This window comes from Lepisosteus oculatus, chromosome 6, assembly GCF_040954835.1.
Source record: "Lepisosteus oculatus isolate fLepOcu1 chromosome 6, fLepOcu1.hap2, whole genome shotgun sequence".
NCBI lineage: Eukaryota > Metazoa > Chordata > Actinopteri > Semionotiformes > Lepisosteidae > Lepisosteus > Lepisosteus oculatus.
The window spans coordinates 5,316,452-5,330,086 of record NC_090701.1 but is presented as its reverse complement, the minus strand read 5'-3'; the positions used below and the strand labels follow the sequence as shown (position 1 = coordinate 5,330,086).

At 40.7% G+C, this 13,635-nt stretch overlaps 1 protein-coding gene across 1 annotated transcript in view; it reads left to right on the top strand.

The window, feature by feature from the left end:
* Window positions 1–13,635, top strand: part of gmds (GDP-mannose 4,6-dehydratase) — a 302,854-nt gene that overhangs the window by 120,512 nt on the left and 168,707 nt on the right. Inside the window, exons 5-6 of the mRNA XM_015354685.2 lie at window positions 1,840–2,032; window positions 4,164–4,268. Coding sequence (XP_015210171.1) covers window positions 1,840–2,032; window positions 4,164–4,268 — 298 coding nt within the window. The remainder of the gene's footprint in view (window positions 1–1,839; window positions 2,033–4,163; window positions 4,269–13,635) is intronic.

Below are 13,635 nucleotides of genomic sequence, written 5' to 3'. Positions count from 1 at the left end.
TTTATCACTTAGAAAAAAAAGTTCAGTCCGGATAACGTCATGTTTACTACAGAGTATGAAGAAAAATGTAATTATACTTTACAACTGGGAGCTGCTACTTTTTTTACCACATACAAACCTCAGGGAGAATGATGTTCATTATCTGGCTAATGAAAATGAAATGAGAACATTTTCAGATTTAAAATGATAAGCAGGTTCAATACTATATTAGTGCAGCATTGGATTTCAAGTTCAATAGGTGGTGTACAGACAAGACTTGGAAAAAGATTTGGATTAGAACTCGTGACTCGTGATTTTTAAAGTAATGTTATAATATTGCAGCAATAATAAACAAAAAAGACATAAAGACAGTAGTTAATCCGAGACAGCTGCACGACTCAATTTCTTACCGCAAAACACTTCATATTGGACCACTGGCCTTGCACTCCAAATTGGATATCCAGTGCTGTGAACTGATGTGTTTTTTTTGTTTTTAAAGCACTTTTTAATTTCTCTCCATTGTCTGATTTATATCGCTTCAGAAAAAAAAAACAGTCATCTGAATTTCCACTGTCTGATACAGGGCCTGTAGCAGAAACCTTTGCTGGGAACACATTTCAGAGCTGTCCTTGTTGTAGTCAGTTGCAGTGTTAGTTTCATTGATACATCATCATGACTGCTCCATCTGTCCATCACTGATGCCCAATTACATGTTCGTGGGGCGGTAAATCTCCAGTCTCGGTTCCAAACATTGAGGTGAAGTGGTTGATTCAGAGCATCAATCCACACATTTCACACATACATACTGCCTATTAGCAGCAGTTTGTAAAGTGTCAAACGTTTTTTTTAACTTTGAGGTAATCACAGTCTGTGTGAGCCTAGATAAGATGTCTGGGATTGGTTCAACTGTTTGTGCAGCAGTATATCTTCAACATTTATAAGCCTGTCCCATGAAGTCTCTTCTTTTCACTCATCATAACAAGAAACAGAATAGTGTATATTTTTTCTTAATATATCAGTGTGTAGTGATGTGTTCTCCTCACCGTATAGCTGATTAGCTGACCCCTGCAGAAAGGCAAGGGCCTATACCACTTATAAATCTAGGTCTTGTAGGCTGTAGGAGTAACCACAAATCCTTTTAGTCTCCCTGCTTTCACCTTTACATTTCCCAGAACCAAGTGCAGATCAAAAGAAAAGCCCTTATATTCAGAAGTCTGTGTTATCATGGGGATACCAGAAGATTATAAAGTTGGTCCATTTTATTTTTATACCTGACGTAAGATTTTATGCAAAGTCCCATTATCAGCAGTAATAGGATTCCAAAAATTAAATTTGCTTTGGTGGCTTTTATGCCTAATCTCCTTTTTCATAGGGGTTTGATGCATTCCTACTTAAGAAATCATTATGCTGCGGTTTTCCAGTTACGTCCTTGTATTGATCATTTGACTGTGTTTCTCCAATAGGTTTACTTCAATAGTTTCACAATAACTGTTTTGTGATTGGCTACCCTGTTTTGTAGGGTGGCTACAAATTTCCACGGATGGAATTTACATCGTCTTACGGTCTATTTGCACAGCCGAAACTGGGTTTTCCAATCTGACTGCCTCGTCAAGGCTGCCACTGGTGGGAAATCAGGGAAGCAAATAAGACTCCTATTGCATAGCAGTTTGTGGTCCATTTCAGGTTTTATGACGTTTAGACTACTGGGCATTGATGCTACAGGAAAGTAAGTCAATCTGTGGAGGAGCATGGGGTTAGTATTTGAGCAGCATCTTTTCAGCTTCATCAGAACAGCCTGTTGTGTTGCATCCTGGCATTCCGACCTGCGCTGCAGTGTGCGTCTCCCTTTCTTTCCCTCAGATCTCCTTCGATTTGGCCGAATACACTGCGGACGTGGATGGCATCGGCACCCTGCGGCTCCTGGACGCCATCAAGACGTGTGGCCTGACCAGCGCGGTGCGCTTCTACCAGGCGTCCACCAGTGAGCTGTACGGCAAAGTGCAGGAGGTCCCTCAGAAGGAGACCACCCCGTTCTACCCCCGCTCTCCGTACGGTGAGGGCCGCCGTGCTGGTGTGCGTTGCTCCGCTGTGTGGGCTTCAGGGGCGTGCCGTCCCTCCCTGTCTGCTGGGACCTGGACGGCTCATCTTTGTGAACGATTCCTGCGCCGTTAGCCTGTCGACATGGCTGAAGAACGTGCCAGTTTTCATTTTCCAATCCATGCTAATGGCACTTCTTTTGTGTAGTGGACAATATTTTGTGTAATAAGAAGAGTTCCTTGTAGTTCTGTAGTGCTCTTCATCCCCGAGGAACTCACACTTCATCAGCCTCTGTAACAGATGAGGTAAAAAAGTAAGAAACCACTCCACCAATTTAACGAAGGGTGAGATTTTAAATTAAGTCACATGTGGAGATTTTATAACTTCAGTGCACACGTAACCACAGTGACACACACCTTCACCCCTTTACGGGACACTAGGCACTATTTGTTTGCCTTCGTTGCCAGCATCATAATCTAGCGGAGTGGTGGCTCTGTGGCTAAGGATCTGCGCCTGTGACTGGAAGGTTGCCGGTTCAAATCCCGCGGCCGGCAGAGGAATCCTACTCCGTTGGGCCCCTGAGCAAGGCCCTTAACCCCAACTGCTCCAGGGGCGCCGTACAATGGCAGACGCTGCGCTCTGACCCCCAGCTTCTCTCCCTGTCTGTGTGTCTGTGTCTCCATGGAGAAAAAGCTGGGGTATGCGAAAAGACAAATTCCTAATGCAAGAAATTGTACAGGGCCAATAAAGAAACATTATTACATTATTATTATTAGTTTTAAAACTCTTCTTTCTTTTACTGCTGCATATACACAAAGTACGTTTAAGAAGAGGAAGACACGTGCTCTCAGTAAGTCCATCTCATGTGCCTAGCCTGCTTTTCTCATGGCTTTATTTAAAAAGCGTCTAGAGTGGATTGAAGCAGCGTGGGTGTCTTGGGCTGAACTCTCTCACGTTTACAGGGCGGTCAGGTTACTCTTGGAAGACCACTGTTTTTCACGTTTTGTAAAGACATTCTTGTCTTCCTTTTAGGGCTACAATTAAGTGCATCGCTAGGTATTTCTCAACTGCCCCTTATTCTTTTTTTTAAATGTGTTTTAGCACTACTTCTTGGACTAATGGTGCAAATGTTGCTGACCTGCTGCGATGCATTTCTTGATCAATAATTAATAGCTTCCAAATGTGGAAATAATTAGAGTTCAGTGATTATATGGCCTAAATAGATGTTATTGAGAAATGCAGACAGTTTTATCCATTTATATCTCTAAGTAAGCTTTCGTATTCGATCATTATTTGTAAGGCAGATTTGTTTTTTTTTTCTTTGTTGTATGGACATCGTCTCAAAGAAAAAATAAATAAAGGTACATATCGTGAATCTTCCCAATCAAATACTGTGTTGCAGGTCACATTTTTTTTATTTATATTAACACTTTGGTTTTGTCTGCCCGGGTGAGCTAAATGTTTTCTTTTTTTTTTTTTACTTGACATTGAAATTGCACCCCTGTCTTTAAAAATGAAGCAAAAAGATGAGAGAAGTACATTTACCCCTCTGATATCAAATGCAGAGCACCTAATCCCATTTTAGGATGATGACTGATGCTTTTTAGAGATTGAATGGAAAGTGATAAGGTTTCAAATTCTTTGTTGCCTAAATGAAAAGTCCTCTAAGAGCTCTCGTCTCTCCCAGGCTGAGTATGAAATGTGTCACGCGAAGAAATGAAGAGCTCTGGCTCAGGCGAGATGATTGGGTTTCCTTTAACAGCCGGTCGATGTTACAGAACGCTCTCCCGCACTTCTCTATTATGACATGTCATAGCTTTTTAATTAAAGGTCACCCATGTGACGTATTCAAAACACCGCCTTTACCTCCCCAACAACAGATTTATATTGAAACGAGTGTCCGACTTGTCTGCTTTAGTGGCCTAAAGAAAACAACGGTGGAGAAGCCTCATTTCTTTGTTGGTATCTCCCGCACAGGAAAAAAAAAAGCTTTTATCCCTTCAGCCAGCCTCCCACCATCAACTACACGTCTCTTTACCTGTGAAATATAATCAGCCGGTAGAGTCTGATGGCGTTACTCTTCTGCACAGGGGTGTCGCTATCCTGCCATGGTGTAAATCTCATTTTGTTCTCTCTCCCCCAACCAGGAGCAGCCAAGCTTTACGCCTACTGGATCGTGGTGAACTTTAGGGAGGCGTACAACCTCTTTGCCGTCAATGGCATTCTTTTCAACCACGAGAGCCCGAGGAGAGGTAAGAAAACTCTAAACCACTCCTTAGGACATTTTACACCCTTCAAGAACACTGGGGACGCCGTAAATTATCACGGAAGGGGGCTCAGATGAGCCCCCAAGCCTCTAGAATGGGCCTGTTCCTCTGAGGAGAGACAAGCCGACTTACTGTGTTTGACCGGACTCCCTGATCTCTTTTCTGTATTTAGCTGCATGCCCCCGTCTTAAGGCTTCTACCAAAAAGTATGTTAGTTCAATAAGAGCATGCATTAAACATACAACATTTAGACAGTATATATGGGTACTCCACTGACATTTTGTTCAAATAACTGATCGTACAGTATAACCTAGAGGTCTTGGCTAAACCCGGAGAACAAGTTTTATCAGGTTTGTTTTACCAAAGGTTTGTCTTCTCCTCCTAGACAAAAAGGAACGTTTATGCTGCAGATAATACACACGTCAGGCGGGATTCTGGCATCACATCTAGAGTAGGTGGTGTGAAAGATACCTGACACTGCATTGCTTTATAGCATAACACAAAGAAATCAACAAGAGAATTCAACAGAAAATGAGTAATTCTTCAAACAGCTCTTCACAGTATTTTCAGTGTCATATTTCACATAATATTGATATAGTTGCAGTTAAAAGAGATGATTTTTTTCCATGTTTGAAAAGCAGGTCATTTATACGTGTTACTTGCTCCGCCTTTATGCTCCCAGTTTGGTGTGTCAGCCATTTTTGATCCCACCCTGCATATGAGCATCCCAGAATGGGCAAAAGCAGACATTGTTGGTTTGCAGGCGGTTTCCGTGTACACCATGACTTGTAAATGAAAGTGGCATATAACTCTGCCCTGTGTATGTTACGCAGCTGGTCTCCAGATTTGGCACATAGCCCAATCAAATGTCAAACCCCCTACCCAAAAGACTGGTCTATTGAACTTGAGTTCCCAAGGGAGTGATGCTACTGTAACAGGCTCCTTGTATGCCTGGAGACCTGCTCCAGGCTTCCTCTGAAACCCTGCTGCCGCCTCAGTGATTGACAGGCTTCGGTGTCCTTCATCTGAGTCATTGCATCACTGTAATGCAGGACACTGGATTTCCACGTCCCCGGGTCAACAACTTTCATGATCATCACACCCGCTGTGTCAAAGAACCAGCACCTTGATGAAAGAAATGTGAAAACTTCTGAGTTCCCGGCGGAGGGCCAGTGGAGTCATTTGCTCATTATGTGCTTATAAACCCTGTTGCACATGTGACTCTTCCCAAGGTGAAATTCCCTACATTTGCACCACTGTTAAAGAACATTCACTCTTCCTGGTACAGGGCACATCCTACAATTTCAGCACATCGTACAGAAAAAAGCGACTTGGAAACCCCTAAGGCGTTCTATCAATGTGGATTGTTTGTTTTTATGGCATCTAAAATATATATTTAATGCAAGATGTGCAATCAATTCTTTTCTAAAATAAATGGAATACATATATTTTACCCAACTTAAGTTATTGCCACCAGTGGTTTAACCTCAGAAATGTATCTGTCATTTTAAGACTGCGGATCCAGATTAGACGCAAAATTCTGAGTTACAGGAAACTGCTCCATTCTCTCTAATGCCACATTAGTGGAGAATTCCTAGTCATTTGATTTGTACAGGATAATATATGTTTGAGACCAGGCCTGCAGCGTTCACTGCAATGAGGTTATGTGGCAATGATTTTTTTAAACTTAATTGCATCATAGCTGAAATGAAGCTCCCTTGTTTGGCACTGGTAATGAGTTAAAATACCACTGCGCTTGGCAGGAGTTGCATGTGTTGGTGGAGAGCTATAATGATGTGGCCAGACACAGATGCTTGTGTAGATTATACACCATTACCAAAATCATACACATCAACTCAAGCACTGATTATACTGTATCAGCCCTTTGAAATCAGTGGCCACAGACCTTAATTCATAAGGGAGAGCAGCAGGACAAAACCGTTGTCATGATTCCAGAGTTCACAGCTGTGAAAGGCAAGAGCATGTTTTTCTCGAGCGGAATTGAGGCATGAAGGAAAGAAAAGAATCGGAGCCCCAGTTAAGGCTGATATCTTTATGTGGACTACGTCTGGGAATCCTCCTTTTCAGTGTTGATGTGAGTCTTCACGAAGATCCCAGTTTTGATTGCAAAAATTGTCGTCCTCTGGGTTTAGGGTGATTTGTTTTGCTGTTATTAATATAATGAATAGATTGATATGAAACTGAATGAATATGTATGTACCACTTTCTAGAAAGTGTTGAATCATAAAATATGTTCTGTAATGTGACACTTATTGCATAAAATTAGGTTACCCAAAACAGGAAAGAAGTGCACACAGAACAGCCTAATCTACACATCAGCCCTGCTGTTTCAAATGCTTGAAAGATCTCTTCCATAACAGAATATGCAGCAGCATTTTTGGAATTGTTTTAATTGCTTTAATCTAGCAGAATGAAGACATTAAAGTGACTATGACTAGGAAATCATTGTAAGCCAACTTATTTTAGCCATAATTGAGCATAATACAGCTGCAATTAACTGTAAACACTGTGTGAACTACAGTAGTAAACCTGCTATTTATAGTAATCGTTTAGCCAAATGATAGTGTACGGTTAAGCTTTCAGCATCTGAAGCTATGCCTGTTACTCCAAGTATATGTTGCTAACTTTGATTGCTTCCTATATTTCTCACAAGGCTGTTGCGAAAGACAATTGCATGACTTTAGACCTGTGTCTGCCATTCTTTTAAGGTGTTTTTTCCCTTGAGTTTTGAATATCAGAGTTTATCTCTGCTTCATTTTTTTCTTAATTTCATGCTTCGTTTTTGCCAAAAGCTACCTTGAAGAGGTAAGCAGGAAACTGTTTTCTTTTTGTTCTTTTTGTTATTATATAAAAAATAATCCTTTATCATCAGTAATCTAAATTGCTTGTGTTCCTTCACCATATTTTGGCTTCATAACAGCCTCTTTGTGTGCTTTATGGCTTTTGCATAGATCTTTTCACATTGTACCATTTCTATAGACCGGTCATTCACAACTACACCAGCGTCAAACACCCAAGACTTTTTTTTCTTCCTGACCCACATCTATAAGCTTTACATTTAGGGTAATGACTACTGTTTTCAATAACCAAAGGAGCCCTAAGGTGTCAAGGATGAAATGCTGGTTTAATGTGAGCTTAATTATATATATATATAACAGGTCAGACTGTGGACGTCAAGAGCTCTGGTGTTTAGAATTTATTTTCTTATAAAACCTGGAATAGACTAATCCATTCAAGCAGCCATATCACCCTGCAACTCGCCACTGGCAGCCCCACTGCAGCTAAGGAGGTGTGAGCCTGGTCAGTACCTGGATGGGAGACCTCCTGGGAAAAAAGGTTGCTGCTGGAAGAAGTGTTAGTGGGGCCAGCAGGGGGCGCTCACTCTGCGGTCCGTGTGGGTCCTAATGCCCCAGCATAGTGACGGGGACACTGTACCGTAAACAGGCACCGTCCTTCGGGTGAGACGTAAAACTTCGGGTGAGACTCTCTGTGGTCTCTCGAAAAGAGAAACTGGCCACATTTCCCATTGGCCCTACCAGTCCTGGGCTCCTAATAATCCCTATCAATGAATTGGGTTCATTCTCTCTGCTCTCCTCCCCACTGATAGCTGATGTGTGGTGAGCGTTCTGGCGCACTATGGCTGCTGTCGCATCATCCAGGTGGGGGCTGCACATTTGTGGTGGTGGAGGGGAGTCCCCATTACCTGTAAAGCGCTTTGAGTGGAGTGTCCAGAAAAGCGCTATATAAGTCTAAGCAATTATTATTATTAATCATTTAGATCAGGGGTGTGTAGTCCTGGTTCTGCAGCTCCAAACTAAGGCAGGTTTTAAAGATCACCGCTAATCATCCGTCGGTAATAATTAGTCACAAACATAAGCGGGCTCAGTTTAGCTAGTGATTTGTTCGGTGAAGTCAGGAGTGTCTGTGGTCCAGGATGGCTTTAGGGTGTTCATTCTCAAAGGACTTCTTAATGACTTCATTCAGCCGCAACCAGCTTGAGAGGAAAATAGCTCTGACTTTAGAAAGCAGTGATTTAAGGGTAGTCTAATTCAAAATCGGAGGAAGAATTAGAAACAAGAATCATTTACAAGAGGCCCTTAAAGGATCAGACAATTGAATGTAACTCTAGCTATTGCCCTTGGTTTCCAAACATGAGAAAGTTATAAACTGTGGTCGGGTAATGACTTATTAGTCACTGCGTAATGAGAGGACATGAGCAAAGTAGAATTTTATAAGCTATGTAGAAACTAAAAGATTGTTATTCAGATCATTTTTTGTAAATCTCCACTACTTTTAAAATAAAGAATATTAATTAAGAAACCAGCCATCCTTTTCTTTTTTTGGAGGGCACAAAGACTAGCTTTTGTTTGTTTTGTTTTTATTTTATTGATTCTTGTCACCTTCACCTCAACCACTTTAGAACTGAGAGCACATTGTCTAGAGTAGTGCTGTAGCCCGGAGTGTGAACTCATACCGGAGGGCTGAAGACTCACTTCCCCAAAGCATGCTCTGCTGCTGGCCTCAGTGATTTGCTCCACCCAAATCAGTACAGGAAATTGAGGATCTACCTGTGACATACAGGTATCCCTTTCAGGAACAGTTCTTACCTTCTGTGGTCTCCTAATTTCACTTAGACAAAGATAATCCCTAACCCCATGATAAGGCCTTCGCCTTAACCTGAACATTTCACTTGTTGGAGATACTCTTTGCACTTCATAAAGCAACTACGATTTGTCCATTATATTTTGCTGTAGATTTGCTTTTAGTCCAAATCATTTTGAAGCATTCCATGTCATTTCTAAAACAGGGGTCTTCAACTTCCGCACTGAGTACCAATATTAGGCAGGTATTGCCAATTCTCTTTTAATGTCAGACTAGTGTAACCAGAACTTAAGTGAAAAAATCTTCTACTTTTGAAAGACCTTCAGCTACTGATAATTGGCAGAGACCAAAAGAACTCTCTGGATAGTGGCTCACAAAAGGAGAAATGCTTTTAAAAGCCTGAGAAGTGCAGAGATGTAATCGTTTTCCCCAACAAAAAAATGCCCTTAGACATTAGAGTTCCTGGTCTGTCGTTCTATTTCATCGCTTTAACAAACTAGCAATACAACCCCAGTCTGCTTAGGAGACCTTTGTGCTCTTCTTTTTTCTCTTGCATTGTATTCACTGCACATTGTAGAGCTTCAGGTTAACTGGCCTATGAGACATTGATGTTACAGTTCTGTATGTCAGAGGTTGTTGTCTTTCTGTGCAATCTTAAGAGCGATTATGGCTACGGGGCAGTCAACACTCTCAGTAACAGCTTCAGGCAGCAATGGTCTGTAAGGCATTGGTAATGCAGTCATATTTGCCAGAGCTTGCCCTCTTACTGTGAAATCTTAAGAGCAGTTATGACTACAGGGCAGTCAACACTCAATAATACTACATGTCACAATATGAGGATAAAAGGAGTTACTGGAGTGTAAAAACCAAGCTGTAAATGTTCAAAACGTCTAATGAATAAAGTGCTTCTCTGGTGTGCATGTCCAGGCAACAATGTTGCTTTAGTTTTGTGAAAGCCTGATGCTTTACAATCCACCTAGGGTCCTTGGTGGGATGAATTAGCTATCTGTTGCTGCGCATGTAGTGTGGAGTAATTGGTAGGTGGGGGGTTAGGGTTGTGATGGCGGTGTTCGAATAGTATGACATCATTGTCTTAACAACAGGGCGGTGCCAGCCGACCAACACAAACGCCCTCATGTGCAGGAAACTGCATGATGTCATTGCTTTAGTACTCTCCAAGGGCATGCAGTGTGTGCCATCAGGCTAGTTATCAGGGAACAGTGGAGGCATTTCAGGTGGGCCATTACCAGTACGTTTTCTGGTGCTGTGCTGTTCCTACCGTGAAAAAGAGAGGAAGCACTACAGAAGTGGCCAGGTAGACATAGATCGGATCAGTTTAAATGGTGAATACTACGGCCCTTTTTTCTTTGAATATAAATATTTTGAATGGCACTTGTATAATGTGCCTCCTGTGATTCATACTGGAGTCACTACCGCAGCCACAGCCCTAATTGAACAACTAATAATATTAAGCATCCTGCACTTTCTTGGAGTTTCAATCTAACTATTTGGCTGGTATATAAGATAAGGCTTCTCTGGTCAAAGAGTAAGCAGCTTTATACAGTTTAAGATACCTAACCCCAGAAAATGACAAAGTGGTCAGATAGATAAGGGGTATTTCAGAGGCAAGAGCAGTGATTGCTCTTAAGGTGACGGCAATTTACTTTAAAGGAGTTTTCACATTTCCCCACTTTCTACCTGTTTGAACCCAACAGAAATCACCTGAAACAATCCTGAATCTGTTAGACTTGTTAATTTCAAGACAACCCTGTCTCTCCCTTCATTTGCAGTCCACGTATTGTTTTATGTGCCAGTTTAACGACTGAAATCACATAGCTGTGTCTGTTGCCGCTGCATAGATTTAATTGCTATGTTCAGAATACAGTACGTAATTAATTAGTTTCTCCATGGTAAAAGTTGTTCAGGGAACTGCCATATTTGAGAAATCAACAAAGAGACTCACCTAAGAAAACCCAGTGAAATTCTATTTTTAAGATTTGAAGTCTGAAAAGGAGAAGACAGGAATGCCATCTTGCAGTGAAGGTTTTAATAGTTTGTTCATAGTTTTAGATGATATTTCACGGGAGATCACATGTTTAATGATGAGAGCACAAAGAAATACCCGCAAAGTAACATAAAAATAACATGAGCCTCACTTTCTGAGCTGGGACTTGGTCAGATAATTTTGCCAAAGTTATCAACAATTTCTCTTTCACCTGCTCCTACCAAATGCCTACATTTCCTTGCCCTCAAATATGCCCTCTGTGTCCATTGTCTTGTCGAGTGTACCCCTCATTTAATAACTGATTAAAAGCAGTAATAAAAACAGTTATTACATGTATTATATGTAGACTACAGACAGTGGCACAGTCCAGAAAAATTGATACAATTTAACCTGGCAAAAGAAGGACATTTAATAATAATAATAATGTTGCTTTATTTGCCCTATACAATTTCTTGCATTAGGAATTCGTCTTTTCACATACCCCAGCTTGCTCTCCATGAGACACAGACACACAGACAGGGAGAGAAGCTTGGGGTCAGAGCGGAGGGTCAGCCATTGTACAGTGCCCCTGGAGCAGTTGGGGTTAAGGGCCTTGCTCAGGGGCCCAACGGAGTAGGATTCCTCTGCCAGCCACGGGATTTGATCCGGCAACCTTCCAGCCACAGGCACAGATCATTAGCCACAGAGCCACCGCTCCGCCCCACAAGACTCAAGACAAGACTTATATAGACTCAATGACGATGGGCAGCATCGTGTGAAACTTGGTTCTTTAAAAAATAGTTTGACTTGACTAAGATTGTAAGTCCTGCTTTTCCTGAAAAGTTCACTGTATTTCTTTTATTACTGGGGATTAAATAAAAAATTGGAGGATTTTTGGAACCTCTTGGTCCAAGGCAGATTACTCTCATAAATTCCTTAAAGTGTGAAGAGACAATTAACCTGGGGACAGTATAAGTGTGGAAAACAAAAAATGAAGACTTTTAAAAGCTTTAACTTTTTAGACATTTTGGAAAGAATTAAAAAAAAGAATTAAAAAAACTGGCACAAAATACATTGAAAGTAGTCCAGTAAGTGTTGTTTTTATTTTTATATGTAGGTTTTATGAAAATGAGCCTTTTTTTTCTTCTTAGACGTAAGTCATGTATTTATAGCAGCAGCTCAGAGAGTTCTGTTTTTGAAAGCTATATTTTTACAATCTGAGGAAACTGATCACAGGCTTTTAGCCTACGTGTTATCGTAGAAGCCCTCTGTGCTGTCATTTTTCGTGATGAATTAAACTGGGTTATATGATCATGTATTTGTGAGATTGGTGTCTTTGCCTGTGCAAATTCTTAATGGGTGAACAGTGACACAAGATTGAACTTCCTATTGCTGATGTAATAGTGAGCCTATAACACAGCAGAGACATGTAGGTGTTCTCAAAGTGTTTTTCTCTATTTGCTCATGAAGCCCAGGATTATTCTTACAATGTTCATATGGGCATGAGTCCATTTCACATCTCGTCGTGAATCACGTTGAGCTGTGTCCAATCAGTTGAGACTTGAACACAGTACTTTGTTGCAGGAAGATGTACACCTACGTCGAGGTGTTTTGAAACACCTCGAAAAAATATTATTTAATCTCCCGGATGATGTCATTATAAAATCGTTGGATGGGTGGAGGTTTATGAGATTGCTCATCACTTATCACATAAGATTGCTTCATTTATTTATATCTGTAGTCATAAATAACTAATGGAGAATGAATTGAGCTGCAAATTAATAATAACGGGTGTGCTACTGTCCTTAATGGAGAGTTTTGCAGAGTTACTGGGAACTCCTAGCCACATTCAGAAAGTTGCCCAGTTTATATTCAGACCAGCAGCCTCTATGACAATAGATAATATATTTGTATAACTTAAATATCCTTGATCTACATACTGTACAGTACTACACAAAGAAACAAAAACAGTACATTTCCTCTAACTGCATTCACATAAAATGAAACCAATATCCTAGCCTAACAAATTTACTGTTAAGGATAAACCTTCTTAAACCTTCCAATACATACTGTATACTGTACTATCATACCTATAATAATTATTTAAAATATAATTATGCACTCCTCTGTAAAACTGTTATACTTTTACAGTTTTCACTCAATGGTTTTTCTTCTCTTTGCAGAAGCACATATCTATGACAATATTCTACTGAGATTTTACCCATTTTATCAATTCAGCAAACAGTGCTTCAATGAAAGGAACACTGGTCATTGAGGGTTGAAGGATATTCTGATTTTTGTTCCAAACAATCTCTAAATTGCTTAATTGAACACACCACCTGTTTAATTGATGAGGGATAAATTGTTCCAGACCTTTAGGAATTGCTGTCTATAAGACCTGCTGGATTGGGGCTCTTCTGAACCAGGGTTGAGGACCCTTGGCCTAAATCCTTCTCAGGCTTTTCTTAATTTCAGGTTTACACACCTGAGGTTTTCCAACTGAACAGTATGGCAGTAGTACAGTACGGGCAGTGATATTCCTTGGGTCTTGATAGCAAGATATGCATACTGTACGTTCTATGACCCTTGAAAGCAGTATTCACTAGTTGTCCCGTAAAATGAGCTTTCATATTATACTGTATATGATAACATAGAAACGATTTGGAAACAATTTTCAGTTTTTGTGTATAGTCAATTATTTTAATGGTTTGACTTTTTGTTCTTCCAGGCTTTTTAGCATAATGC